General features: G+C 52.1%; 1 protein-coding gene across 9 annotated transcripts in view; it reads left to right on the top strand.

Moving 5' to 3' along the window:
- PPFIA4 (PTPRF interacting protein alpha 4) overlaps positions 1-28,000 on the top strand; it is a 203,484-nt gene that overhangs the window by 48,138 nt on the left and 127,346 nt on the right. For 8 of the 9 annotated variants that reach the window (XM_045014809.1, XM_045014808.1, XM_045014807.1 and 5 more), the window contains exon 2: positions 24,643-25,537. In XM_045014809.1, coding sequence (XP_044870744.1) covers positions 25,301-25,537 — 237 coding nt within the window. In that variant the 5' untranslated portion in view covers positions 24,643-25,300. Of the gene's footprint in view, positions 1-23,728; positions 23,871-24,642; positions 25,538-28,000 lie in introns of those variants that run through there. The other variant, XM_045014804.1, reaches the window with a different exon arrangement.

The following is a 28,000-nucleotide window of genomic DNA, read 5'->3' as shown; positions in this document are numbered from 1 at the left end:
TCCCGTTCCTGATCTTTGCATGTGGCAGAGCATGTCGAGGCTGTGCCAATCCCCAGTCCAGCAGGGGTCTGGATGAGAATTTGTCTTTGAAAGGATGGGGAGAGTCCAAAGCTGTGAGTGACATTTGGGCTGCAGTGTGTGGGACAGGACAATGGAGGAACTGGGGCTGCAAGGGTGAGCTGGCTGGTGCATGCTGAGATGAAAACACCGCAGGGGTGGGGCATTCACACCCCGCTCTCCAGAGCATGCCGCTTGTGGAGAAGGGGTTGCATCAAGCGTAGGGTGACCAGATAGCAACTGTGAAAAAATGGGACGGGTGTGTGTGTGGGGGGGTAATAGGTGCCTATATAAGAAAAAGTCCCAAAAACAGGACTGTCCCTTTAAAAACAGGGACATCTGGTCACCCTAATCAAGAGGGTGGGAGGCTGGGGCCTTTCCAGCTCCCCCTAGCAGTGCACATGTGCAACCCGAGGGGGCTGGTGTGCACTTAAAATGTAGATTTTTTTTTTCCCCACAGCCCTGAGCACCATATGCCGATCTAGTCCCCGGGTGTAGACACAGCTGGGCTTCTGGAAGAATACTTCTGTCCACCTAGCTACTGTTGCTGGGGGAGGTGGTGTTCCTAGGGTGATGGAAAAACCCCTTTGGTTGCTGTGGATGTGTTTATGCTATGTGGATGTGCCAGTATAGCTATGGCAGCATAGCTGCGATGCTGTAATGCCTGTACTCTGAACGCGTGTGTGTGCGTGCATTTTGTTTGTTTTTGTATCATTTGGTTTTGCGTAAATTTGCATCCCTGAAATCCAGGCCCCCTACAATTTCAGAATAAACTAATCTCTGAAACTGTGAAATGTCAATGCGGTTTCCATGAGAAATGTTTTAAAAAAACAGAATAATTAAAAAAAGGCTCCCCCCTTCCCCCGCAAGTGTTTGTTAAATTAGAAAACGTTAGGAAATCTCTCCAGTCACAGGATCGTTACTTCGCTGATCAAACCCAACTCTGCTGCCTTCCCCCTTTAGTGAGATGTGTCCAAAATTTGAATTTGTCATCTGCTTAAAGTCTTGCTGTGTCCATGCAGAATCATCACATTGTATCTCTTGCCACTACTGCTGTGTCCTGAAACTAAAGCAGGTTGAAAAGTATCCACAGGAAAATGGTGTGTGGGTAGGGTGGGGGTGTGTGTGTGGGGATATTCCCTGACAGTCTTCACTCCATTTCCTCCATCTTCTGACCAGCTCCTCTAGCAGCAGCACAGTCATTAAAAATGACAGTCCCAAAACCAGACACTGCATCTACTAAAGAGGGAAACGGGGGTGCTATAGTACCTATTTTTCTTGAGTACTGAGTAATAACCATTAGTGCTGTTACCATAACAGCAGAGTGCTTTGTACTCTGGATTTAGCCTCACATACCCCAGAGCAGTAGGATATGTTATCGCCTTGTTCACATTGGGAAACTGAGGCACAGAGACTAAGGGATTTCCCCAAGGTCACAAAGGAAGTCTGTGGCAAGAGCAGGGTATTGAGCCCAGTCTCCAAGTCCTAGGCAAGTGCTCTAGCCACTGGCCCATGATTCTCTGTCTCTTCTTCCGGACACCTCCACCCACCCCAAACACACGCTCACACTTCCTATTCTCTAGCCAATTAGCCCCTCTTCTCCGTCCATCTAGCCATCACACTTTGCATAGGATTATCGCCAGGGGGTGTATTGTCCTGGGGGGTGGGGAACAGCACCACCTCCACCAAACTGATCCCCAGGAGGAAACCTTGTTGCCTTTTCCTCTACAGCAGGGGCTGAGCCAGGTCCGGCAGGGGCTAGGCCGGTGGGTTTGGTTCCCAGGTGGGCCTGGTTCACCTGCTCACTAGGAACGACCCAACCTGCCGGGTTTTGAGGTGAGGAGCCTCCAGAAGCAACCAGGCAGCTGACAGGGAAGGAGACGATCATTCCAGTTCTTTGATTAGTTCTCTTGCCCTGAGAAAGCAGCCTGGGGTGGGTTTGTTTTGCTAATGGCATAAAATAACCCAGAGCAATCTGGGTAGTGACAAAGGTCCTGAGGTGTCTGTGATGGAGGGAAGGGGCGGGGGGCTGGTCTCACACCATTTCCCTTCTCACTATCCCTGTTTCCCATCTCTGTGACTCCTTACTTCTGACTCAGTCAATACCCTTCTTAACTGAATGCACTAGCTAACCACTCTTCCTGCACCCTGTTCTCAAAGACCGGATCTTCCAGACAGCTCTGAGACCAGCATGCTGAGCTCTTGAAGATCTGGCCTGGCATGACCTCTGTCCCATCAGTCAGTCTCTTTGGGCTTGGCTACACTTACAAATTTGCAGCGCTGCAGCAGGGTGTGAAAACACACCCTCTCCAGCGCTGCAAATTGCGGCGCTGCAAAGCGCCAGTGTGGTCAAAGCCCCAGCGCTGGGAGCGCGGCTCCCAGCGCTGTCCGTTATTCCCCACAGGGAGGTGGAGTACGGACAGCGCTGGGAGAGCTTTCTCCCAGCGCTGGTGCTTTGACTACACTTAGCGCTTCAAAGCGCTGCTGCGGCAGCGCTGCCGCGGCAGCGCTTTGAAGTGCAGGTGTAGCCAAAGCCTTTGCAGATCTAGCATGCTAAAATGGAACAGAGTTGAGTGTAGCTTAGTAATGCTGTGATCTCTGGGAACATAGCCACAGTGGGGAGGGGCTGGCTGTGTAAATAACCAAGAGACCTCACCCTGGGCCTGACCCAGCCTCTTCTGTACTTCTGTGGGAGCTGTGCATGGGCAAGAAGGGCAAATCCTGACCCTGCCTCTACAGCCATGGAAGGCAGCTGTCAGTGGAGCTAGTGTGATTCTGATCCAGAAGCCATGCTGGTAAATTGGTAGAAAATATGATTACAAGTTAGACACCTGGAAAATCATATGATAGTGTCTAACCAGCATGGCTTATGTAAAGGAAAATTGAGCCTCACTAATCATTAGAATGGTTAGAATGTGTCCGTAAAATAATGGATAAAGGAGGCCTCTTTGAAGTCATTCTATTTGGATTTTCAAAAAATCCCTTTGCAAAGTCTCTCACAAGAAGTTACTAAGGAAATGAACCAGTCTTGGAGTGAGATGCAAAATCCTTTGTCGTGGATCAGAACTGGCTAAGAGAAACAATGAAGAGTAGGAATAAGTGGTAAATTTTCATGATGGTGAAAGGCTGACAGTGGGTGACGAAGATCCACATGAGTACCAAGGTGTTCCAGACCATTAATAAATATACAAAAGGGGATGAGAAGTGAGATGGCAAAATTTGCAGATGGCACAAAAGTATTTGGCTTAGGCAGAGTGACCTAACCAAGCTGGATGAACAGACAACATGATGGTAAATAAAATGCGGTGTTGACACAAGCAAAGTAATCCACATTGGAGGGAATAATGCCAGCAATGCATGCAACTTGTAGGGTTTTAAATTAACGGTATCAGCCCAAGAATGGGAATCTGTGAAGACCTCTGCTCTGTGAGCAGCAGTGGTTTAAAAAAAAAAAAAAAGTCGAGAAAACATTAGGATGCATAGGGGCCAGGATAGGGATTAATATGGACAACATGATGTTACAGAAATTGATACGGGGCCCTCACCTGGACTACTTGTGCAGTATTCATATCAAAATATGAATGATAAAAATAGAAGGGATAATGGGGATGGCTAAGGGCATAGAAAAACTCTTCCAGGAAGAGAGACTGAAAAGATTAGGGCTGTTTAGCTTAGCGAGGGGATGGGTAAGAGGGGCCATGATAAAAGAATATGGCTAGAGAAGGGTGAGCCGGAGCACCTGTTCTGCCCATCTCATAACACAGGAACGAGAGGACATTCAATTAAATTATAAGGTGGCACGTTCAAAGTCATTTTTTCCGCACAATATGTATTAACCTGTGGAACTCGCTGCCACCCAATATTGCCGAGGCCAAGAGTTCAGCAGACTTGTGAAAAGGACCGGACCTTTATACGGGGAAGGAGGCTATCCAGACTGAGAATAGTAAATGCTCCAAACAAAGGCCCAAGAGCCAGGAAGGGGTATGAACCCTTGTATTCAGGCCATGAGCTGACCTCTATCTCCTGAAGTTCAGGAGAAAACTCCCTGGTGGCAGGTTATCCCATAACTGCAGGGTGGCTCAGATCCATGTCTAACGGATGGCAGGTGGGCCAGGTCCTGGCTGCTCAGAGATGGTGGGGTGAATCATGGCTAGCTCATGGGGATGCTGCAGGGAACCTTCTCCCCTCTCCCACCCTGTCATGGCAACACAGGTGTAGGAAGGAGGAAGAGCCAACAGGAACATGGCTAGTGAGTTAGGAAGAAAACCTAGAGCAAAATGAAGGTGGTTTCCCTGCCCCCTTACCCAGCTCAGAGTAGAGCAAGAAGAGCATGCAAGTCAGAGCCGAGAAGGGGCCCATGCGAAACAGTGGAGGGGCTCCGCTTTAGCCTTGCGTGGAGCCCTCCTATCTCCTTTGACCCTGTTCAAGGTCACTTCTGCAGCAGGGGTGCTCACCACCACAGCTCCGCTTCTGGCTGCTGTCTGTGCTGTTGCTGCTGTGTGGTGATTGTGGAGAGTAGGCAGAGGATAATACTGTTAACTATCATGTCAGTGTTAGTAGCGTTAGCTGCCGGAGAGGTTGTATAAGATGAATCATATCACCTGTCAGTTTCACTCTCTGTACAGTGCTGATGGTTTGAAGACCATTTGGGTGGTTGAAAAGGAAAATCTCTGAGTGCAGAAGATGAAACTGACATTTTTAGAGGACAATGCATCTATTAAACCTTGTTGCCGGTGTGTGTGTGAAATCCTCTTTGCCAGCTGCCATGATCGCCCTGAAGGAGCTGCGGAGAATTCGTTAAGGGCTAAGAGTCAGAGTTTAAGGCCAGAAGGGATCTTGGAGAATGGAGCTGTTCATGGCACAGCAGGAATCACCCTTTCCTTCGGCACTCCAGCTGTTCTTTAATTTGTATAAATATTGGGGTGAATTTCTACTGCTGGTAACAAGTGCCATTTTATTTAACAGCTGGGATTGGGTGCACTGAGCTCAGGGCCACCCAGAGAGGAGGGGCAAGTCCGGCAATTTGCCCCAGGCCCTGCAGGAGCCCAGCGGCGGTCTGGGTCTTCGGCAGCATTTTGACGGCGGGGGGCCCTTCAGTGCTGCTAAAGACGCAGAGCGACTGAAGGGCCCCCCGCTGCCGAAATGCCACCGAAGACCCGGACCGCTGCCGGGTGAGTACAAGTGCCACAGCTCCCCCTCTTTGCCCCAGGCCCCCTGAATCCTCTGGGCAGCCCTGACTGAGCTTACCAAAGTTACGCAGACTGCCCCCTCAAGCAGAGGGAGGGGCCCCCGGACTGAGACTTAGCCAAGTTCTAGGACAAAATATGAACTGGTAGGGATGGAGGTCAGGTCACAGGGCAGGGAGAGGGGGATGCCAAGCAGAGAACCTCAGACAACGCCCACTGCCCTAAGGAGGAGTGCAAGGGCATGGAAAGTGTCAGTGTGGCAACACTGGGTCCTGAAGCCTTGGCTCTCTAGAGGTCAGGCACAAGCCCGGGCAATGCCAACTGCCTCCTGTGCTCATCCTGCCCTGGTGAGACCACCTGTGCGGGTGCAATGGAGATTTGGTTTCTGTCCTCCTTGATCTTTCTGCGGAGGATGGCCTCCAAGAGGGAGAGGTCAGTGGCTAGCCAGCACTAGCGGTGGTGGCATTTTGATCTTGGCCGGGGTGTACAATGGGCTTTCTGGTGCCCTCGTGCCTGTTGTTTACTGTTTGTACTCCTGTAGGGCCAGGACGCCCAATGTGCTGGGTGCTGCAGACACTTCTACACAGGTTTTAGTGTCTGGTTTAAGCCAGGGCATGAAAAGTGGGTGTGGCATAAATGGAAGGGGGCGGGAACTTGAGGGTGACCATCACATCAACATGTGGGACAATGGATCAACTTTGGGGCATGTGGCAGGTTTTAGGTCCCAAGGAGGCTTTTATTAAATAAACCAACCAAGAATATTTGTAATGGTGGCGCTGTCCAACCTGCCTAGCCAGTAGTGTAACCCACACCCACTTGGGTGCCTCTCTAGTCCCTCTAGTGCTAGCTGACCCCATCTAGCAGTTGTTGGGCTTAGTGTGCGGCTGGGCTGTGATTTACAGGTCAGACTGGACGAGCTGGGGGTAGCTACTGGTCTGAAACTCTGATCTTGGTAGGGTGTTCTGTCCCGGGGGGCTGGCATGCCTGCACAAAGGGGACAGGGGCAGAAGTGGGGCACTGGTAGGGTGGGGGAAGGCACCGAAGGACCTTAAAGGTGAGGGCAAGAAGCTTGTTGGAAAGGGGGAGCGGCGAGGGCCATAATTGCAGGGCTGGTGGGCACTCTTAGTTCCTGGAATCGCTGCTGTTTTCCAGGGGTTTTGAGGTGATTTGGGGTAAGAAGCTGATTATCGGGAAGAGCTGGAATTCAGCCTCTGCCATCAAACCGAGGAGGGGAATTCTCCCTGTGGTTTGAGCAGAGCAGCAAATCATTCAGCTACATAGGTATCCTACTGTTCAAATATCAAAAGGAAATTTGTCATTAATCAGCCACTAAGGACTGGATTGGGTTGTCACCTGCTGTAAACTGCCCTCTTGAAGCACAGGGGCAATGTAACCAGTTGCTTGCTGTTGAAAATGGATGAGAGTTTTTTTGTTTTTCTTAAATAGCAAAGTGGGAAGCTTTTTCACCAGTAACAAACCTGCTTCCAGCAACACCGCTTCTAGCAGCCCTGCAGAACTAAAAATACCCTGTGAAGGGGCTAGAGCAGCGTGATGTCTGTTTCCCCTGATTACCAGCTGTTTCCTTGCATTCTAGCTCCTCTAACCAGTTATTATCCGATCAGTAAGGCCCTTTAAAGCCAGACATTATCCTTTACATAGTGCTACCATATATCATTTTAAGGGTCAATATAAGCAACAAAATGAAGCCTGTTAATTATGGGAGAAGTCAAATCCATCATATCTTCAGCACCTAGTGGAGTTTACTGATTTAGGGTCTGATGCTGCTCCCATTAAAGTCAACAGGAATCTTGCTGTTAACTTTGAAGAGTCAGATATCCTGGGGCAAACATCTTTGAAGTTCTGGGGTGCAATCCAGACCAGTTCCATGTGGCCCTGCAACCTTAGATGTCTCACAATGCTTTGCTGTTGTAGCTCCCAACCTGGGCCACTCACAAACAGCCTGTCAGCATGCAGGCCACCCCCTGAGTGTCTGAGTGTAGCCACAGCCCTGGTCCAGCAGCTCTGACCCCAGCAGCCTGCCAGCCACACACCAGTCATACTCTGCTATCCATCAGCCTTGGTTATTAGTTGATGGGTGATCCCAACACCCTCCCAGTCCCAGTTTTTTCGCAGCCCTCTCCTAGACAGTTCATATGACATACGTCTGTTGCCCCTGTCCACCAGTTTGCTGCTTTAACTGGAGTTACCAAGTCAGTTCAGTTTAAGCAACACTGGATTAGTTTAGATTAAAAATAAAGCAAGGTTATTTAACTACAAAGAGAGAGGCTTTAAGTATAACATGTTAAAGTCAGAAACAAAGATGAAAAGCTTTCTAGTAGCTAAAATATAACAAGCTAGACTTGGTACAAGGTAAAATCCTAACCACATGGTCCCAGCAACATGGCTGACCAAGTTCTCAAGTCAGGGTCTCCCCCTGAAGTCAAAGGGCTGGTTCCTTTGTTGTCTTAGGTGAAAGAGAGAGATCACCTGGGGTGGTTTTGCCCCTCACTTTTATAGTCCGGTCACCCATTGAAATGCACCCTAGATAAAGTTCATTCCAGCTGAGAGGATGGAGACCGAGTCTTGTAGTGAAAAGGTGCTATGTTGTTTGCTAAAATGCAGATCGATCAGTCCCTGTCCCGCTTCCTTGCCAAAGAATGACCACTTGATTGGTGCTGGCCAATCAACTTTGACCCCTGGCTGGAGGCGCCAGCTTGTCCTTTGTCTTAGAGAAACCGGTTTACCCCCTTCCCCAGACTTGTCTGGTAAACACATTATCGTCCTAATTTCAGCTTGCATTCATAACCCTGGATACGCATTTTGTACATACATGGCACAAGACTAATCAGTGTGGTGTTAGTTTTTGAATGATAGCTCACAAGGTGTGTTTTGCACAAAGATTATTACAGTAGTGTGTGTGGGGGGGGTGAATATGGGGTGATTTCGGTCACAGCCTTGTCTTTCCCTGCCAGCTACAGGGACCAGTGCACTCATGGCACATAGTAAATAATATGGAGCTGCAGCTCCATGTGGCCCACTGAATGGGGCCCTGGGTTCTGCTCCCAATCTACTGCATGATCTCGTTTCCTCTCCCAACTCGGGACGCGGGAACAATGTGTATAATGGGGGTGCTGAGAGCCACTGAACCAAACTGCAAACCCTCTTAATGCTGGAAACCACTACAAGCCAGGGGGTGCTACTGCACCCCTAGTTCCAGCATCTATGTGCCCAGCCTTTGCCCATCTTGTCTGTTTAGACCAGTGGTCCCCAAACTTTTCAGGATTGCACTCCCCCTGCCCCCTGTCCACACTCCTCCTCCCTTCCCCACCAGAGCCAAGATGGGAGCAGGGTCCCAGCTCCGGGAGGGGGGGGGGGACACGGACAGGGGTAAGGGGGCTGAGGCTGAGGGTGGATCTGGGGCCAGGAGCGGGGCCAGGAATAGAGCCACAGCCAGGCCACTGTCAGGGGCTGAGGCTGGGGCTCCATGCCATGGCTGGGGGTGGGGCTGGAGCAAAGCTGGGAGCGGGGCTGGGTGGCGGTCCCTCCTGCCCCCCTGTGGGGGCTGACCCTGCCATCCCACCCTGAACCTTCCTCCACAATCCCCTGGGGGGTGTGCCCCCAGTTTGGGAACCTCTGGTTTAGACCGTAAGCTCTTGAGGGCAGAGATGCTCTGACTGTGTGTATGTACCACACCTAGTACGGGGGCCCCTGGTCCCGGCTGTAGCCTCCAGGTGCTACCATAGTACAAATAATAGCAGCAGTCTCATGTTTCAGTAATGTGCCACCGGTGCTGACAGCTTATTACCATGCCAGCCCCCAGGCTGGAGGCATCCAGCGCAGCAGGAGCACCAGAGCTACGCTAGGCGCTCGTATTGTTCTTGAGGGCTACAGGTGTTAATTTTCCACTCTGTGCCGCTGGGCTGTAAAACCACCCAGCCGATGCCAGCCACGCTACCCATGCTAGTGCAGGTGGACCGGTCGGGCTAAGGAAGGTGGCTCAGACATTGGGGAAGTCTGTCAGTGGAGTGTACGGCTGTGCCAGAATCTTCAGTGGCTGCTGCCTAAAAATCTTCAGCATCCACTACCGCAGCAGGGACTGGCATGGCCTGAGTCTGGGGATTTGAGTGCTGGAAAGCCTGGCTGCTTGGTAGATTTTTGTGAAGGCTTTGTAGACACAGCGATTGCCCCAGGGCCACACAGGTGAGGCCTGGATAGTGGGTGAGGGCAATAATTTGGCTCTCTGGGGTCTATGCTTCCCACCCAGTCAAAATCTCATTCTGGGCAGGGGGATTTTCACAGGCTTTCTGCAGAGGATCCGGGAACCCAAGCAGTGGAGGAATTTTCAAAGCCAGTGCTGGCTGGTGCTTGTTCTTTGGGACTCTTCTCTTAGCACCGGATGCTCGTGCTCTCCCGATGCCCAGGCTCTGTTAGTTCCTTAGCCGCTGAGATTTTTCCCAACCTCACTTCTGCATGATGCTCTGTTCTCTAGCCACTGCAGGTCTCCCAGGGTCTGCTTTCCCCTAATCCCTGATCACTCAAGACACTTCAACGCTCCTCTCCTGCGGCACCAGTGCTCTGGCCCCTTACCGACCCCTGACTTGATAGAAAAGCCTCAGAAAAGGATGGGGAGGGGGAAATTGGGTCATTTATTTTTAAAAGTCCGATGCGTATCTGCTTAGCACCCACCCCTTTAGTGCGAGGAGCCTGCTTGCAGGGGCTGGAGCCTTCCTGATCCTAAAAATCAGTTATTGACACCCCCTCATGGCCGGCTACTGCTCTTCCCTTTCCCAGCTGCAGCAGTATTCTGTCCCTCTCTGCCTTGGGGCCTGTCCCAGCCCCTTCATCAGAGCTCACACCTGGCTGTGGATGAGCTCCGTTACCCACCCACTTTCTCAAATGAGTCTTTTTAAAGGTATTTCTAAGAGCAGAGTCTTGATAGACTGTGACTTGCTGTTATTAACCCGATCGCTAGTGATATGTCTCAACCTTAACTACAGCAGGGCGGTTGGTCTGCTCCAATTGGAGACCAGGCTTTCTGCTTCAAGCTTGAATGTTCTAAGTGCTCTAAAATCCGTACGGTTAATCAGATTGCCTTGGAATTTGCCGTGCTGCATGGAGGATGGTCAGCGAGCCAGATGTGGAGCCAGTTGACCAGGGGGTGCCCAAGAGAGATTTTTAAATTTTTTTTTTGTAAGATTTGGCACAATCTGGCAGCATTTTTTTGCCCATGGATACAGATGAAACCAGGGCTCAGATCCTTGCACCATGATCTCAAAGGCTTGAGGGTTACCCCAGTGCTTGGCACTCCCCAGCGCTTTGAGGGCAATAAAATTCAAGTGTTTGCTTCCCCAGTTGGGCCTACTAAGGCTCACTTGCCTACGTAACACTGAGCATGTGCAGACAGAGACACTAACCACGTGGAAAACTACCTTCGTATCAAGGGGTCTGGGTGGCTCTGGACAGGTTACGGAAAAGAGATATTGGAATTGGAAAAGGTTCTGAAAAGGGCAACAAAAATGCTTAGGAGTATGGAACAGCTTCCATATGAGGAGAGATTAATAAGACTGGGACTTTTCAGCCTGGAACAGAGACAGCTAAGGGGAGATATGATTGAGGTCTATAAAATCATGACTGGTGTAGAGAAAGTAGATAAGGACGTGTTGTTTACTACTTCTCATAACACAAGAGCTAGGGGTCACCAAAATCAAATTAATAGGCAGTAGATTTAAAACAAACAAAAGGAAGTATTTCTTCACACAATGCAGCCAACCTGTGGAACTCCTTGCCAGAGGATGTTTTGAAGGCCAAGACCATAACAGGATTCAAAAAAGAACTAGATAAATTCATGGAGGATAGGTCCATCAATGGCTATTAGCCAGGATGGGCAGGAATGGTGTCCCTAGCCTCTGTTTGCCAGAAGCTGGGAATGAGCGACAGGGGATGGATCATTTGATGGTTCCCTGTTCTGTTCATTCCCTCTGGGGCACCTGGCACTGGCCACTGTTGGCAGACAGGATACTGGGCTAGATGGACCTTTGGTCTGACCCAGTAGGGCCAGTCTTGTGTTCTTATGTCATCAAATCGAAGCAGCACCACCCCCAGACTCTGGGGATTTGAAGCCAACTAGGCAGAAATCTGCAGTACCTGGAGCGACATGCCTGCTTCCCTCTGCCTCTAGCAGAGGTGAGATTTGGGGAAATGTAAACTAAGGACGGCAGGATCTTCCCAGGGGGCTGAAGCGATCTCTTTGAAAAGAAGATGAACAGCACCAGCAAATTCTTTTTGGGCTGAAACCCACAGGCGTTGACTTTCAGCTTTTCCTAGGGATGGTGTCCCTAGCCTCTGTTTGCCAGAAGCTGGGAATGGGCGACAGGGGATGGATTACTTGATGATTGCCTGTTCTGGCCATTTCCTCTGGGGCACCTGGCATTGGCCACTGTTGGAAGAGAGGACACTGAGCTAGATTGGTCTGACCCAGTATGGCCGTTCTTACATTATGTTCTTATGTTCTGAAATTTGCTGATACTCATTGGAGTGTCGGGTTAGTGATCCAAATGTGGGGTCACTGGAGCAAGGGGATTTAAAGATGCAGCTACCCTGAAAAAACCCCAGGATATGCTTAAATTCACAGATTCTAGCAACTTTGAAGTTGAAAACCCAGCCAGGGGAGAAATGGGAGGGGGATCTGGAAGCATGTCTCCCCTACCCATCATTAAAGCCGCAGCCTGCTCCCATAGCCCACCTCACTACTGACCATGCCCAGGCTAAGTCCCTGGTGCTCTGACACAACCCTCACAATTCGGAGTTGAAATGATGCAGACTGGAAGCTCAGGGTCCGCTTGCACCTCTTTCCTTGGGGCAGACCCAGGTCTCCTCCTATTGCTACTAGAGATCTGGCGCTGCTCAAACTAATTCCCAGATCTCTTCGTACCACAATCACAGCAGCTGCTCCCACTTGTCTCTCCACCATTCAGTGCAGCTACACCTAACCCAGGGAATGCAGCTGGGTGCGTGGGGCTAATTCCCAGTGGCTATTGCCAGCTTCAGGGGGCAGAGTTAAGGTGGTGTGGCCATTTACCTTCCTTCTGTGTTTGCTGGGTTTCAGATGTTTGCATTTGTTGAACTCAATGGAAAGGGCACGAGCTATCACCGGGCAACCTTAACTTGGTGCTAATGGTGTGTTTTGCCATTTAGTAAAGGTCACGTTTCAGAATCAAAATGCATTACAAATGTTTGCGAATAAGATTAAAGCTGGCCGTAGTACAGCGCAGACTGAATAACAGACAGAAATCCAGCCCTTTGCTTCCCCTTATTCCTCTGTCAACACTAGTTTGATTTAGGGCTTGTCTACATTTGAAATGCTACCACAGCACAGTTGTAGTGTGTCTGCACAGACATAGGCGCCGACTCCGTGGGTGCTCCGGGGCTGGAGCACCCACGGGGAAAAATTGGTGGGTGCTCAGCATCCACCAGCAGCTCCCCTCCCCCATGCCCAGCTCACCTCCATCTCCTCCCCTGAGCACACCGTGTGTCCGCTTTTCCTCCCTAGCTCCCAGTGCTTGCACTACGAAACAGCTGTTTCGCGTGGCTGGGAGGGAGGAGGAACGCGGCAGTTTCAGGGAAGAGGCGGGGCCAGGGCGGGGATTTGGGGAAGGAGTCCAATGGGACAGGGAGGGGGCGGAGTTGGGGTGGGGACATTGGGGAAGGGGTTGGAGTGGGGGCAGGGCAGGAGCGGGGAAAGGGTGGAGTTGGGGTGGAGTTGTGGGCGGAGGGGCACGAGCACCCACTGGCACCGGGGAAAGTTGGCGCACAGACCCTGCCTAGGCCAACGGGAGGGGTTCTCCCATCTCTGGAGTTAGTCCACCTCCCCAGGCCATGGTAGCTAGTTTGGCAGAAGAATTCTTCTGTCAGCCTACCACTGTCTACACTGGAGGTGAGGTTGGCTTAACCACGCCACTCAGGAGGGTGTGGATTTTTTTCACACACTTGAGCAAAGTAGCTGGGTCAACCTTAGAATGTGCCCTGATTTGTTTAACGCACAGTATGAGCTGTAGACGAACGGAGGTGTATGCACAGAAAGCCCAGAGCGGCCTCTGAAACGCTCGCTGGCTACGTCAGCTAAATCCTCTCAGCTGTGGTTGTGTAGCTGGGGAGATTCGGGGGAGGATCCTCGGCAGGGAGGTGCCTAGCATTCACTGACATATAATCCGTGGAAGTCTCTAAATCCATGCTGAAAAAGCTTGAGCACCTTTATGAAGCTCAACATGTACAGCAGCGGAGCCATCAAATCCCGCCTGGGCAGGGAAGCTCCTGTCCGGCAATCAGATCCCCTTCTGACACCATTAGCCACAAACTGCCCAGTGCATATGAACACAGGAGTTGCCATGCCCGTGGTCCAGCTAGCAGTGAGTCCCACAGCAGCTAGTACTTGAAGGAGAGGGCAAGAAACCTGCTGTTATCTGTAGTGCCCTGCCAAATTCACGTCTGTGAAAAACACAGCATGGACAGTGAAAGCTGGTCTCCCCTGTGAAAGCTGGTCTTTTGTGTTCTTTTACCCTATACTGACTGATTTCACATGGGAGACCAGCATTTCTCGAACTGGGGGTCCCGACCCAAAAGGGAGCTGCGGGGGTCAGGGGTCATGGTATTGCCACCCTTAATTCTGCGCTGCCTTCAGAGCTGGGCAGCTGGAAAGTGGTAGCTGCTGGCCGAAGGCTCAGCTCTGAAGGCAGCAGTGCAGAAGTAAGGGTGGCAATACTGTGACCCCCCCCCTCAATGATTCTCCCCACCACCACCTTTTGGGTCAGGACCCCTACAGTTACAACACTGTGACATCTCAGATTGAAATAGCTGAAATCATTAAATTTACAATTTTTAAAATCCTATGACCATGAAATTGACCAAAATGCATGTGAATTTGGTAGGGCTCTAGGGAACAGTGGTACTGTAGCATACTGGTCCCAGGATATGAGAGAGACAAGGGGGGTGAAGGAATCTCTTTTATTGGACCAACTTCTGCTGGTGGAAGGGACAGGCTTTCGAGCTACACAGAGCTCTGCTTCAGGTCTGGAGAAGGTTTGGGCGAGTTATGTGTTCGCCCCTTACGCTGAACAATCTGTCCCCACTTGTGTTTAGCTGGGACACTTGGAGTACCTTTCCCAGACCTGAAGTACAACTCTGGATAGCTTGAAAGCTTGTCTCTTCCACCCAAAGGAAGTTGGGCTAATACAAGATATTGCCTCTCCTGCCTTGTTTCTCTCCGAGAGCGAGCATCCTCCTGACTCCCATGGTTAGAAGTAAGTGGCACAAGGCCTGAAGCAGGAGGGGTTAGACCCTGTCCTGCATTCTCAGGGTGGCTTGGTTGGTTTTAAATATTCACTGTTCTTGTTCACAGAAATGTCTAAACCCTTTGAGTCTTGCCAAGCTTTGGGCCTCCATGACATCTTGTGGCAGGGGGTTCCAAAGGCTTCCTGGGCCATGTGTGTATGGACAAGTCTTTGGAGCAGTGGAGTGGCATTTGCTGTGAGTGTCACAGCTGCTGCTGAGGAAACCCATGCCCTCCCAACCCTTCCCATGGCTCAGTTCAGGCCACACGCAGCAGCTGCAGTGTTACTGGCTGACAGTCTGTTGTGGCCCTGGCGTCCTTACTCCGCATCGCCATCTCTCGTGTGGGACTGGCCCGGCTCTTACTGGCCTGGATTTATGTACTGGAAGAAGGAATTTGCGGAGAGCTGAGGGAGAAGAGCCCCGTACGGGGAAGCAGAACTGGGCTGTAAATGGGGCATACTTTACCAGCCTTCTCATGAGATTGAAGCGTGGAGGCCTGAGAGGCAGATCCCAGGGCGAGGGGCAGGAGGCATTGAATTCTTCCATCTCTTTCCTTCCCCTGGAGGGGCCACATCTGTTATCTCTGCCTCCTTCCACTCTCCCAAACAACCCCCCCTCGCCAGCCCCACACCAGATCCTATACGGATCCCATTCTGTGGAATCCGGTCTTGACCAAAACACCCCTCTCCTGCCCCTGTCAGAAGAGGCCAGGCTCTGGGATGGTAATTCAGCCAGGAAGGGCTAAACGGAAAGGCGGGGATGGGGTGCATTCAGCCCTGACAGCACTTGAGGATTGTAACGGTTCCTCCTGTACAGACCCCCAAGTGAGCCAGCCTCCTGGTCTCCTGCTAAGAACTGTGCAGGCAGGAGAGGCTGCAACGCAGAGCTAGCGGGACCCAGGACTAGAGCAGCATGAAGTGGGGCTGCAGATCTGGACTGAGGTGCATTAGAAGAACTGGGGGAGGGCTGCTCCTGACGTGTGTGTGGGGGGGGCACCTGCCTCTCCTTCTTGTGCTTTTCTGGCTGTAATAATTGTAACATCTCTCTGGGATGGGTTATGCGGCCACGGGTGTCCCATGTGTGGAGAGACAATAGAATCTCCTTCTGGTGTCCTCCTCCTGGGCAGTGTTCTTCCTGGTGCTCTCAGCCCGTATCTCACTGCTTATCCTGTAACTTTCTCGCTTAGCCAAGCAATTCTTCGCTTTGCAGTTGTGATAAATTTTGCCTGGAGTGCAGCTCCAGTCAGATTTATGGCCTGGTCTCTCTTCGTCGCTTGCGGTTTTTCCTTGGCCAGCGTGCATACCCTCCTGAAGCACCATTCCCATAGCCTTTGATTGATGTGTTGGGGTCAGGCACTCATTTGCTGGGCTCCTGGAAGGAGGTGGGGGAGTAGCGGGCCCACCCAGGTGCCTGCTTTCACCATTTAACTTAGCATTACACCTGGGGGGCTGTTAGCATAGAGTCCGGAAATAGTCCACTGATTTCAAATGATTTTAAGCAATTTCATAGCAAATCCTTCCAACTGCAGTGGGCGCATTTCGGGGGACAATCTCCTGGGCTTTTCCCCTGACTGGCAGCTGCCTTGAGAAAGGGTCAGTCAGCCTAGATTGCTGCCATGGGGACACGTGGCTGCTTCTCTTTCTTACTTACTTGCTTCAGGGACCATAACTCGCAGCTAAGGCTAAGATTTAGTCATGGGTATTTTTAATAAAAGTCACAGGCAATAAACAAAAATTCACGGCCCGTGTCCTGTCCATGACTTGTACTATATACCCCTGGCTAAAACTTGGGGGCTCCGGGCACGCCACGGGTGCTCTGGGGCAGGGGGCGGCCCAGGGGCACTGCTGGTGCTGATGGGGGGTGGCGGCATGCGGCCTGGGACCACCACTAGTGCTCGGGAGAGAGCGGGGAGGCGTGGGGTAGCCCGAAACTTCCCCAGCAACAGCCAGTGTGGCAGGCCCAGGGGCTGCCCAAGCAGCTCAGGTGGCCCCCGGGCCCGGGGCACCAGCCACTGCAGAAGTCCCGGAGGTCCCAGAAAGTCACGGAATCCATGACCTCCTTGACAGACTCACCGCCTTAGCCATAGCTCCCAGGGAAAGCCTGGACTCTCTCAAGAGCACAGGTCATTGGGGCTGGCGGGTGTGACTCTTCTTGCATGGTGGAAGTTGATGCTTAGTGCTGGAGCTGCTTATTAGGAGTAGATGAACGTTAAAGAAACAGCTGTTGTTTTGCTCCGGCCAAGATGCGGGAGAGCTGCCTGGTTCCATGTTCTCCTCTCCTGTGTGTGAATAGATGGCCTGAGCATTCCCCATTTAACTGGGACAGAAACAGCTGGCCTCTCCTTGCTCATTGGCTTCCCCCGCCTATGGGCATCTTACTCCCAAGCAGTGCTATACACTGGAGAACCTGGTACTGCAAACCAGAGGATGCGGCTGTGAGAGATAAAACATCTGTGGGAATACAGACCCTATAGGAACAGTGGGCGCAAAAAACCTAACTGGGTTCAAGGCTGAGCTTGATAAGTTTATGGAAGGGATGATGTGATGAGACTGCCTACAATGGCATGGAGCCAATCTTTGACTGCTAGCAGCAAATATCTCCAACGGCTAGTGGTGGGGCACTGGATGAGAAGGGCTCTGAGTTACAACAGAGAATTCCTTCCCAGGTGTCTGGCTGCTGGGTCTTGCCCACATGCTCTGGGTGTAACTGATCGCCATATTTGGGGTTGGGAAGGAATTTTCCCCCAGATCAGAGTGGCAGAGACCTTCAGCGTTTTTTGCCTTCCCCTGCAGCATGGGGCATAGGTCAGTTGCAGGTTTAAACTAGGGTCAATGGTGGATTCTCTGTAACTTGACGTCTTTAAATCATGGTTTGAGTTCAGTAATCCAGCCAGAGGTTAGGGGTCTGTTACGGGAGTGGGTGGGCGAGGTTCTGTGGCTGTGACGTGCAGGAGGTCAGACTAGACGATCATGATGGTCCCTTCTGACCTTAGTCTATGAGTCTATTTCTTAAATGGTTTCATCTGAATAGGCTTTAAAGTAACTTTTCTCTATGAAGATGAAGATTCCAGAAAATAAGCTACTTAACCAATGGACTAGTTCCAAAAGAGGAAAATGACTGTAAAACGCCTCATTTCTCAGAAGGAAGGTGCACATGATGAAAACGAACCCAAGTTATTTTTAATGTTGCTCATGGATATTGAGTGACTGGTTTTTCCAGTCAGCTATTTCTGTTGGATTTTTGCATCAAACTTTGTCAGTGTGAAAGGGTGGATGGTCAGTTTGATTAATTCTCCATGGGGGGCAAAATAGATTTTTAAAGCTGAAATCTAACAAACTAGATTTGCAATTGGATACGTGTTCTAGCCAATATTAGAATGGAATTGAATAGGAGAACCCCTTATATTGAGTCCTGGGAGCATTTGCTTACTAACTTAAATGCTAGATTCATTTCAGGTCAACTTTTACAATGATTTTGGACCGTATTTCTCAGATCTGGACACTTGGTTACTCTTAATCTATCAACACTTTATTAATTCACCGAGGCCCACATCAGTATTCGATCAACAGTTCTTCGATTGTGTGTAGATGCAGCAGAAGATCTAGGTGTGTACTGAACACACCGATACAGGCCTGCAAGCAATTGCATATGCTATGGGTGAGGCTTAGCAGTTACACCAAGGAACAATGCAAATCACCAAGATTTCTTGTTACATTTACTTATGACATCAATCATCGCTGGATTCAAAACTGGCTAACTGATAGGTCTCAAAATGTAATTGTAAATGGGGAATCGTCACTGAGGAGGTCGGTCGGTTTCCAGGGAGGTCCCCGCAGGGATTGATTCTTGGCCCTACACTATTAAATATTTTTATCCGTGACCTGGAAAAAAACATAAAATATCACTGATAAAGTTTGCAGATGACACAAAAATTTGGGAGTGGTAAATAATGAAGAGAACAGGTCACTGGCACAGAACGATCTGGATCACTTAGTAAACTGAGTGCCAGCAAACAATAGGTGTTTTAATATAGCTAAATGTAAATGTCTCTATCTAAGAACAAAGTTCTGGTGTTCACAGGTCAGGAAGGATGTTGATCAATTGGGAGAGGGGTCAGAGAAGAGTCGCAAGAATGGTTAAGGGATTAGAAAACCTGCCTTAGAGTGAGAAACTGAGAGCTCAACCTATTTGCTTTAACAAAGAGAAGGTTCAGGGTGACTTGAGTATAGGTATCTTCACGGGGCTCATATATTGAATTACGAGCTCTTCAGACTAGCAGAAAGGCATAAAATGATCCAGTGGTCTCTGGCTGGTGCTATGCAAGAGGTCAGATTAGATGATCACAATGGTCCCTTCTAGCCTCGGAATCTGTGGAGCAGTTTTTTATTACCTAACACATTTATCATACTTACAACTTCTTAAAGAAATGGTGTGTGTGTGTGTGTGTGTTAGGGTTGCCAACTTTCTAATCCCACAAAACTGAACATCCTTGTGCCGCCCCCTGCTCTGCCTCTTCTTGGAGGCCCTGCCCTCTGTTCATTCCATCCTCCCTTCCTTGGTTGCTCACTCTGCCCCACCCTCAATCACTCACTCATTTTCACCTGGCTGGGGGGGGGGTTGGAGTGTGGGAGGGGTTGTGGGCTTTGGGGTGGGGCCAAAAATGAGGGGCAGGAGGGGGCTCCAGGCTGGAGGGTTGTGCCAAGGGGTTTGGAGTGTGGAAGGAGGCTCTGGGTTGAGGTAAGGGGTTGGGGTGTAGGAGGGAGTATGGACTCTGGGCTAGGGGTGCAAGCTCTGGGGTGGGCCCAGAAATGAGGGGTTCAGGGTTTTGGAGGGGGCTCTGGGCTGGGGCAGGGGGTTGGGAAGTGGGGGGGATGTGGGTGTGGGCTGTGGGGTGGGGCTGGGGATGAGGGGTTTGGAGTGTAGGAGGGGGCTCCCGGCTGGGGCAGTGGGTTGGGGTGCAGGAAGGGGTGCAGGGTGTGGGCTCTGGGATGGAGTTTGGGTGTGGGAATGGATTCCAAGCTGGGGCAGAGAGTGAGGCATGGGAAGGGGTTCAGGGTGTGGGCTTCGGGCAGCACTTACCTCACGCGGCTCCCAGAAGCTGCCAGCATGTCCCTCTGGCTCCTAGGTGGAGACATGGCCAGGAGTTTCTGCATGCTCCCTGTGCCCGCAGGCCAATGGGGTTCTCAGCCAATGGTAGCTGTGGAGCCAGCACTCATGGCGGGAGTGGCACGCAGAGCCCCTGTGGCCACCCCTACGCCTAGGAGCCGGAGGGACATGCTGGCTGTGTCCGGGAGCCACGCGAAGCTGGGTAGGGAGCCTGCCAGCCCTGTGCCACCCAGACTTTTAACGGCCCAGTCAGCGATGCTGACGGGAGCCACCAGGGTCGCTTTTCGACTGGGTGTTCCAGTCAGAAACTGGACATCTGGCAACCCTAGTGTGTGTGTGTGTGTGTGTGTGTGTGTGTGCGCCATGAATGTATCACTGTGTTCTGTGTTTAAAAGTTCTGAGAGATTTGAAATTGTCACCTGTCATTTCTGCTAGATAAAAAGTTGTCAAACTTCTGCTTCTCGTGGATGTTCTGTTCACGTCTGCGTTATAATCTCTCTGTTGGGGGAGGAAAGGGTTAGCTGCTGCATGAGTTGAATTCTATGAAGGAAGCTTTATAATTGACTCTGAGGTTGTGCTCCAGGTATTGGATAAAAAATTGGTTTCTGTATTAAGCTACTTAACTGGATTCAAACTATAGATGTGATTGAGTTCTTTAGTTGGAGTCAAATGGAAAGCCACCACCTTAGAATCTGCTTTAGAGTTTTTGAAGGGTTGGCTATTTTTAGTATTCATTCGATTTAACTAATTTGATGGCTTAATGCCAAACCAGTATTGAGACTGGCTTGTTGATTTGCTGGTTGTATTGCTTATTGGTAGTTTAGTTGAACGGTATTAAGACTAGCTCAGCTTTGATGCTGTGCCATCTTGGTTTCATTTCGAAGTGTTTTTAATAAGATGTATAAAAAGACAGTCACGTGTCTTTCCATAAGCTAGGTGGGTTTGGGTGGACACCAGTTAGTCAACCTAAAAGCCCAACCTGCTATCCCTTATTAGTCTTTGCTCCTGACACCCCTCATGGCCATAGGTGCTTGCACTAGCGGTGCTGGGGGGCTGCCACACCCCCTGGCTTGAAGGGCTTTCCATTATATCCAGGGTTTGCAGTTTGATCAGTGGCTCTCAGCACCCCTGCTTGTGACCTTGCACTGTGCTGCTGGCAGCGGGGGCAGTGATGCAGTTGTAGGTGCAGTGTGGAGGAGGCCAGTGGGATGGGACAGGGTGAGAGGCTGTTTCCTATAGGTGGAGGAGGCCGAGAGCCAGTGGCGTTGGAACAGTTTTTAGAGTGGGGGTGCTGAGCTGCGCCCCCCTTGCCCCTGTCCGCGCCCTCCGCTCCCCCTAGAGCTGGGGCTGGGAGCAGGGCTGTGGTTTCGGGAGCGGGGACACAGACAGGATAAGGAGGTTGAGGCTGGGGGTGGGTGCAGAGTCCCGGGCCGGGGCCAGCAGCCAGGACCCCCCCCCAAACCTGGGGGTGCTGCAGCACCCCCCCCCCACACCCTTAGTTCCCATGCCTGTGCCGAGAGCAGCATCCGGAGGAAGGACAGAGCATTGGCGGTGGCGGGGAAGAGTCAGTGTAGGACTGTTCGATTGGAACGGGCGGGCATAGGAGGCAGGGCCTGCCCTCTCAATTGCCTCCTCTCTGGGCTAATGGCGCAGGAGCTATTGATTTCGGGCTCCAGGGCACCGCCAAGCTATTTACTCAGGGCTAAGTGCAGAGAAGTCCTGAATACCTGATGTCACAGGGCGTTTCAGGCTCTCTGCCCCATTAAAGCCCCAGGCCTCTGCAGGGAGAGTGAGGCTAGGCCAGGGTCGGAGCTACATTTTATCACCCATTTTTTTCCCCCTTGGGATCAATTTGCTGCTTTTTGGTTAATGTTGGTTCAGCTGATTTTGAAAAGAAGATTTGTAGCTGTGCCCAGAGTCATCAGAGATGGTGGGGCAGAGCAGGGCATGTCCTTTTGCCAGGGGGAAGAAAGGGAGTCCCCAAAACCACCCTCTGCCCTCAGTCTCTGCCCTCCACCACTACTCATCTGCCTCTGCTTCTCTGCCCCCACCCCTGTCCACCTCTGCCTCTCTGCCTGTCTCTTTAAAAGGGCACCCAAAAGGAAATTAGACATTGCAGAGCAGTGAGCAATATAAAGAGCTGCGCAGCCATGTTGAGGTCAAAGCTCAAAATGGCCTTTGGTTGGCAAAGGGCCCAATGCAGCAGGGGGCTGAGTGCACTGCTATGCACCCTCTCTTCATACAAGAACAAGGGGATTCTCCGTGTAATTGGAAGAACAGCACACTCAACCCTGATGAACGTCACGAAGCATGTCACTAACTTGTGGAACTCCTTGCCACAAGATATCATAGAAACGAAGAGCTTAGTAGGGGATTGGATGTTTCTGTGGATAATGAGAACATGTTATGCAGGCATGATATGTTAGGCAGGATACAAGAATCAGAAGAGTTATCAACCCTCCTGCTTCAGGGCATAATCCAATTGTTAACTGCCAGGGATCAGGAAGAAATTCTTGCTAGTGGCAGGTTACAACATAAATCTCCACTAGGGGGTTCCATGCACCTTTCTCTGAAACAGCTGGTCTTGGCCATGCCCAGAGACAAAGTTGTAGACTAGATGGACCCCTGGTCTCATCCTGCCAGGCAGTTCTGATGTCCCATTGATCTCTCTTGTGCAAAGGGGTCTGTTGAATGAAAGTAACTGAGGCCCACTGTGCGGGACCAGGAGTGAGTGAAAATCCAAGCTTTTGTCTGTAACTGCCTGTCTTGGGGTCCAGAGGGGAATTTACCCCATGTGCTGCATTACATGACATTTTAGGTAGCTATAGCAGCATTATAGGGACTTTCTCTATGCTCTGAATCAGCTCATCAGTGGTGCCAGGTCAGATGTTTCTTGGAGGAGTGGGTAAGTTCTGGTGCCCCCCCCCCCGCAACCCTGGCAGGGACCCTGTCTCCACTCATCCCTTTTGAGAGTGTCCCCTCTTTTACCCACTCTGTGCACAAGCCCATGCTGCCAGGAATCAAGGTCTTGGTGACACCCCTGTGTGCCATGGGCCAGGAAAGATTTGCAGTGCGCTAGGTCACAACACCTTTCGGCCTGGCTGCCCCTCTGGCAGGACAGAGGTGCGGCTGGACCAAATCTCAGGGTGAGCTCACAGTGTCACACACTGAAATTTGGCCCGGCCGTCCCTTGGTTTGGATGGAGGGGCAACGGGTCAGATTTCAGTGGCGTTATGACCAAGTGGCCTGAGCAACTCTCCGGACTGCTCCAGCAGCAGCTGGACAGATGTAGGACAGGACCGCTGCTTAACGGTGATCAGTCCACAGCCCCCCTGGCTCCGCAGAACATTGAGTAAATGCAGACACCTTGGGAGCAGGGGTGTTCGCCTTGCCCGGCACTGCTGCAGCCCATCAGCAGGGTCCTGGGCTGGATGGGCCATTGGTCTGAGCCGGGATGACACATGTCACCAGCTGGCAGGTGCAGCTCTGTCTCCTCTGCTGATTTCCTGGCCCTGGCTCCAAGGGTTGCTAAGGAAGGAGCGGCTTCACCCTCTCTCGTAGCCCTTTGTATGCTCAGGGCCAGACTCTGATCTCACTCTCCTGGCAGTCCCATTGAAGCCAGTGGCAATGCTGTGGCTTTATTGCGGTCTGCGAGCCAGGAAACCCCCCCCCCCCCGTGGTTTCAGAGCAGCGCACGAGGGGTGCATCAGAGAGGAGTGCAGAGAGTCCCTCTGCATCTGGGTTTTCAGAGAAGCGAGGGATTGGCTCTCAGATTCGCAGACCCCAGGTGGGTGCCCGCCTCCAGCTCTCCCAGCTGGTGTACGGCCGGGGGAGGCACCTGCCCTGAGCAGGGCTGGAGATGCTGCTCGCCAAATCGCCCTTTCTGAATCATTGCTATATTTGGCCTGGCAGCCACGTGGCTGCAAGCCCCTGCCAGTGCACTCCTGCCAGCTGCTAGGAGAGGCGGGGGGAGGCAGGCAGGAGACAGGGAGAGAGTCCTGACAATCAGAGGAAATTATCCGGCTGATCACTGGGCCGGGAGCCCCAGCTTCCCAGTGTCACCGAGCATGAGCACAGCCTGCTGCTGGAGCTAGAGACAACTGCATTGGAGCAGCTCCAATTCTGCAGCCCCTGGGAGCAAGCGGGCCCTGCCCAGACCTGGGGTAGTCTGGCCAGCACGCAGACACCGGCAAGGTACATGCTGCATCCTGAAGGTGGGGTCGGCAGCACCCTGCCTTCCAGCTCCTCTCTGGGATCCATTTTCCTCTGCTGCACTTCGTCTGAGGGAGAAATGGGGTAAAATGGTCTGTTTCTCTGGGGAGATTTTCTCCCCTTCGTGGCCTGGTACTCTGGGGAGATTCCCCCTCCCCCATGGCCTGGTACTTTAGGGACTCGTACGAAGGTTGGGCTGGTGTGTGGGACGGTCCCATGATGCCTGTGTGTGTAGATTTGGTTTAGCGCAGTATTTACACACCCCTCCCCAGATGTTTGTGAGTCCAGTCGCAGCGGGGAGCAGCTGGTAGGTGATGTTCCCTGGGCCAGCACAGGAGAGAACGGAGCCATGCCGCTGGCCTCCTGCAGGCCACTGGTTCCTGAGTCCTGACCTACCCTACAAGGCCTGCACAAAGATCCCACTGCAGATAAGGATGCAGGCTAGAGACCTTGGAGGGAGGCTGCCGGGAGGGCGGTTCACTAGCACCCGCTTGTGGGGGTGGAGAAGCTTAATGTACAGTACCTAGCATAATGGGGTCCTGATCTGGGACAGGGGCTCCTAGGTGCTCCAGTTCTATAAGTGGGAATCTAATTTGGCTCCCTTGCTGTCTGGAGGGGCTGATGCTGCTCCTCGGTGCTGGCTGGATGTTTGTGAAGGGGTGTGCTGGCAGATCCCAGCCCGTGGGGCGGGTAGGAACCTGAGAAGCAGCGGCACGCAGGTGGGAAGTGTTTCACTGTCTCTCCTTTCCCGTAGGTCACAGACCTGGATCACGAGCGCAGCTCCGTGGGGCAGAGGCCTGGGGAGTATCTCTGCAAAGTGCATCGCTCGGCCTCCATTTATTCCAACTGACTGATTCTTGTTCACCATGTCCAGGCAGGTGAAACGTCCCTCAGCCCCTCCTAGTGCCACTGGCTGTGCCGAGTCCCTGAAGGGGTGCATGCTGGCAGGGCACTGCGTTCCTCTCTGAGCCCATGGCTTTGCTGTGCTCTGGCACCCATGTGCTGCATCAGATGGGATCCGCTCACCCGTGGGCTACGAAGCTGTCTGGGTGGCTGATTGGAATGAACCGCAGAGAGCCAGAGGCGGTCGTCTCTTCGGGGTCCTTATTGGTTTAAAGGACGCCGGGTAGCCCATGGAGCGGGAAACGCTGATCTCGGCAATGCAAGCTTCAGCTTAACCAATGACTCGGGGCTGTGAGGTGAGAGCGGGCATGGGGGAGCCTGCACCCTGTCCCAAGCTGCCTGTCTCTGACGATCACCGCAATGGGCTGCGGGCGGCTATAGCGATGTGATCTGCTGTCTGACAGATCTACAGCCCCAAGAGAGACCCCGAGGAGGTCGTCAAAGCAAACCCCTAGGCGAGGCGCATTGGCCTCTCTGGAGACTGGCGTGTGCTGAAACGGGCCACCACCATGATGTGCGAGGTGATGCCCACCATCAACGAGGGCGACCCCCTGGGGTCCCAGCAGGGCCCCGACTCGGAGGCCAACTTTGAGCAGCTAATGGTGAACATGCTGGACGAGCGAGACAAGCTGCTGGAAACGCTACGGGAGACCCGGGAGACTCTGGCCTTGACCCAGAGTCGGTTACAGGAGACCGGGCATGAGCGAGACCAGCTGCAGAGGCAACTCAACTCTGCCCTCCCACAGGTAAGGAGAGCGGCTCCGGAGCTCTGCCGGGACGAGAATGCCAGCGAGTAGTGGGAGAGACAGGGCTGGGGACCTTGGCAGGGCTGTGGGAATAGGGTAGATGTCTCTGGGATTTCTCCAGGCTCCTTGCTAGCACTGCTTTACAACGAGCATCCAGTCTAGCCCAGTTTGGGCTGCTGCAAACCGGTCAGCCCAGTCTTAAAGCCAGGATGGAGCCAGGAAATGCAGCTCTGCCAAGGGTGCTTTGGGAAAGCGGGCAAGGCCCACAGGGCAACATTCCCAGAAGCGGCCTCTCATTCCGAGTGCCTGACTTTCAGCACCGTGGGCCTGATGCTTCCCAGGTGCTGAGCACCTGCAGCTCCCATTGGCTGCAGTTGAAGTGATGGTGGCTCAGCATCCCCGCAAATCAAGGGTTAGGTGGGTGAGGTTGGGCACCCGGGAATCGAGGCCCCTTTTGGAAGTACTGACCTTAACGGGGGGAAAGAGACGTCCCTGAAGGCGAAGGCCAGCTGCCCGCTCAGTGGGGCTGCTCACGTTCATTATAACCATTCCTCAAACCCTCGCTTCCCGATCTGTAAGTTCCCCAGCGCAGGTGGCTCCCCACTGACGGCACCGGTGTCACCTGGAGACTCTGCGGGAGGAGAGGGTGTCCCAGTCCCAACAGCTGGGTCCCAGCTTTGGGTCATGTACCCCTGAACCAGAGCTACTGAGGTTTGGAGAGCAAACATCAGTGTTCTCCTGCTCACAGCCTTTCCCATCCTGAGGAAGGATGGCCCAGTGGTTAGGGTGCTGACCTGGGAGAACTGGGTTCAAATCCCTGCTCTGCCACAGACTCCTGGTGTGCCCTTGGCTGAGTCCCGTGGTCTCTCTGGCCTTAGTTCCCATCTGTACCATGGGGATAATAGCCCTGCCTTCCACAGCGGGAATGTGAGGGTAAAGATTGGGAGGTGATCAGATACTACTGTCATTGGCGTCATAGAAGTGCCATTGATAGCTCCTCTGAATGGGGGGGGGGGTGGGGCACTGGGCTGAGCGTCAGAGGCACGTCACCCAGCCACGCTCTCAGCACAGGGCAGCGAGGGGCGTGAGGGGCCAACTGTGCTCACAAGCCCAGAGACTCGGCTGCTGTGACCCCCAGCTTTGCCCTCGCCATTGGGCCAGCTTGGCCACTAGCTGAGGGTTTAGCCACTTGGCAGGTTTCTATGTTTTAATCAAATGCCCCAAATGGTGTGAAACCTTATGGGCTGGCGGGAACTGAGCAGGGCCGGGGGCAGTCCAGTATTGCAGGGCTTTGTCACTACACCCTGTCCCCACCAGCCTGCAGAGAAGCTGTGTCTACAGCACATTGATGGAGCTGCTGGTACTGGTACCTGGCCCTTCCCAGCCACCGATCTCAACGAGCCTTACAAAGCAGGTCAGGATCATTATGGCCCTTTGTACAGATGGGGAAACTGAGGCACCATGTGGGGAAGTGACTTGTCCATGGCCACCCAGCTGGTCAGTGGGCAGAGCCATGAATAGAACTGAAGTCTTCTGAGTCCCAGCCCAGTGCTCTATCCACTAGGCCATGCTACCTCCAGCATGTTGGGATTTGAGCACCTAATTCAGAGTGTTCTAACCAAATTCTCCCTGAGCCTTGGACAGATCAGACGTCCTCCCTGATGTCTCACTCAGTTCATTAACACGGCAAGAGTCTCATGAAAACACAGGTATCAGAGGGGTAGCCGTGTTAATCTGGTTCTGTAGAAGCAGCAAAGAATCCTGTGGCACCTTATAGACTAACAGACGTTTTGCAGCATGAGCTTTCGTGGGTGAATACCCACTTCTTCGGATGCAAGCAGTGGAAATTTCCAGGGGCAGGTGTATATATAAGCAAGCAAGAAGCAAGCTAGAGATAACGAGGTTAGATCAATCAGGGAGGATGAGGCCCTGTTCCAGCAGCTGAGGTGTGAAAACCAAGGGAGGAGAAACTGGTTCTGTAATTGGCAAGCCATTCACAGTCTTTGTTTAGTCCTGAGCTGATGGTGTTAAATTTGCAGATGAACTGGAGCTCAGCAGTTTCTCTTTGAAGTCTGGTCCTAAAGTTTTTTTGCTGTAGGATGGCCACCTTAAAATCTGCTATTGTGTGGCCAGGGAGGTTGAAGTGTTCTCCTACAGGTTTTTGTATATTGCCATTCCTAATGTCTGAAAACAGGTGTGGCAGGGAACAAAATACGGTTAGTGAATATTTTTGTAGGCCCCAAATATATATTTAATATCAACACCCAGCTCTCTTATTGCCCTTTCTATCCATAGTTATCAAAGCGCTGTACAAATCAGGTTGATATCGTTATCTCCATTGTGCAAGTGGGGAAACTGAGGCATGGAACGGTGAACGCCCGATGTCAGATGGTGTGTTTGGCAGGGCTTGGGGGTGTGGCTGGACAGGGACCGTCGGGGATGGATGAGGAACCTGTCATCCTT

Source organism: Mauremys mutica, chromosome 4, assembly GCF_020497125.1.
Source record: "Mauremys mutica isolate MM-2020 ecotype Southern chromosome 4, ASM2049712v1, whole genome shotgun sequence".
Classification (NCBI taxonomy): domain Eukaryota; kingdom Metazoa; phylum Chordata; order Testudines; family Geoemydidae; genus Mauremys; species Mauremys mutica.
This window is presented reverse-complemented; position numbering and strand designations above follow the sequence as displayed.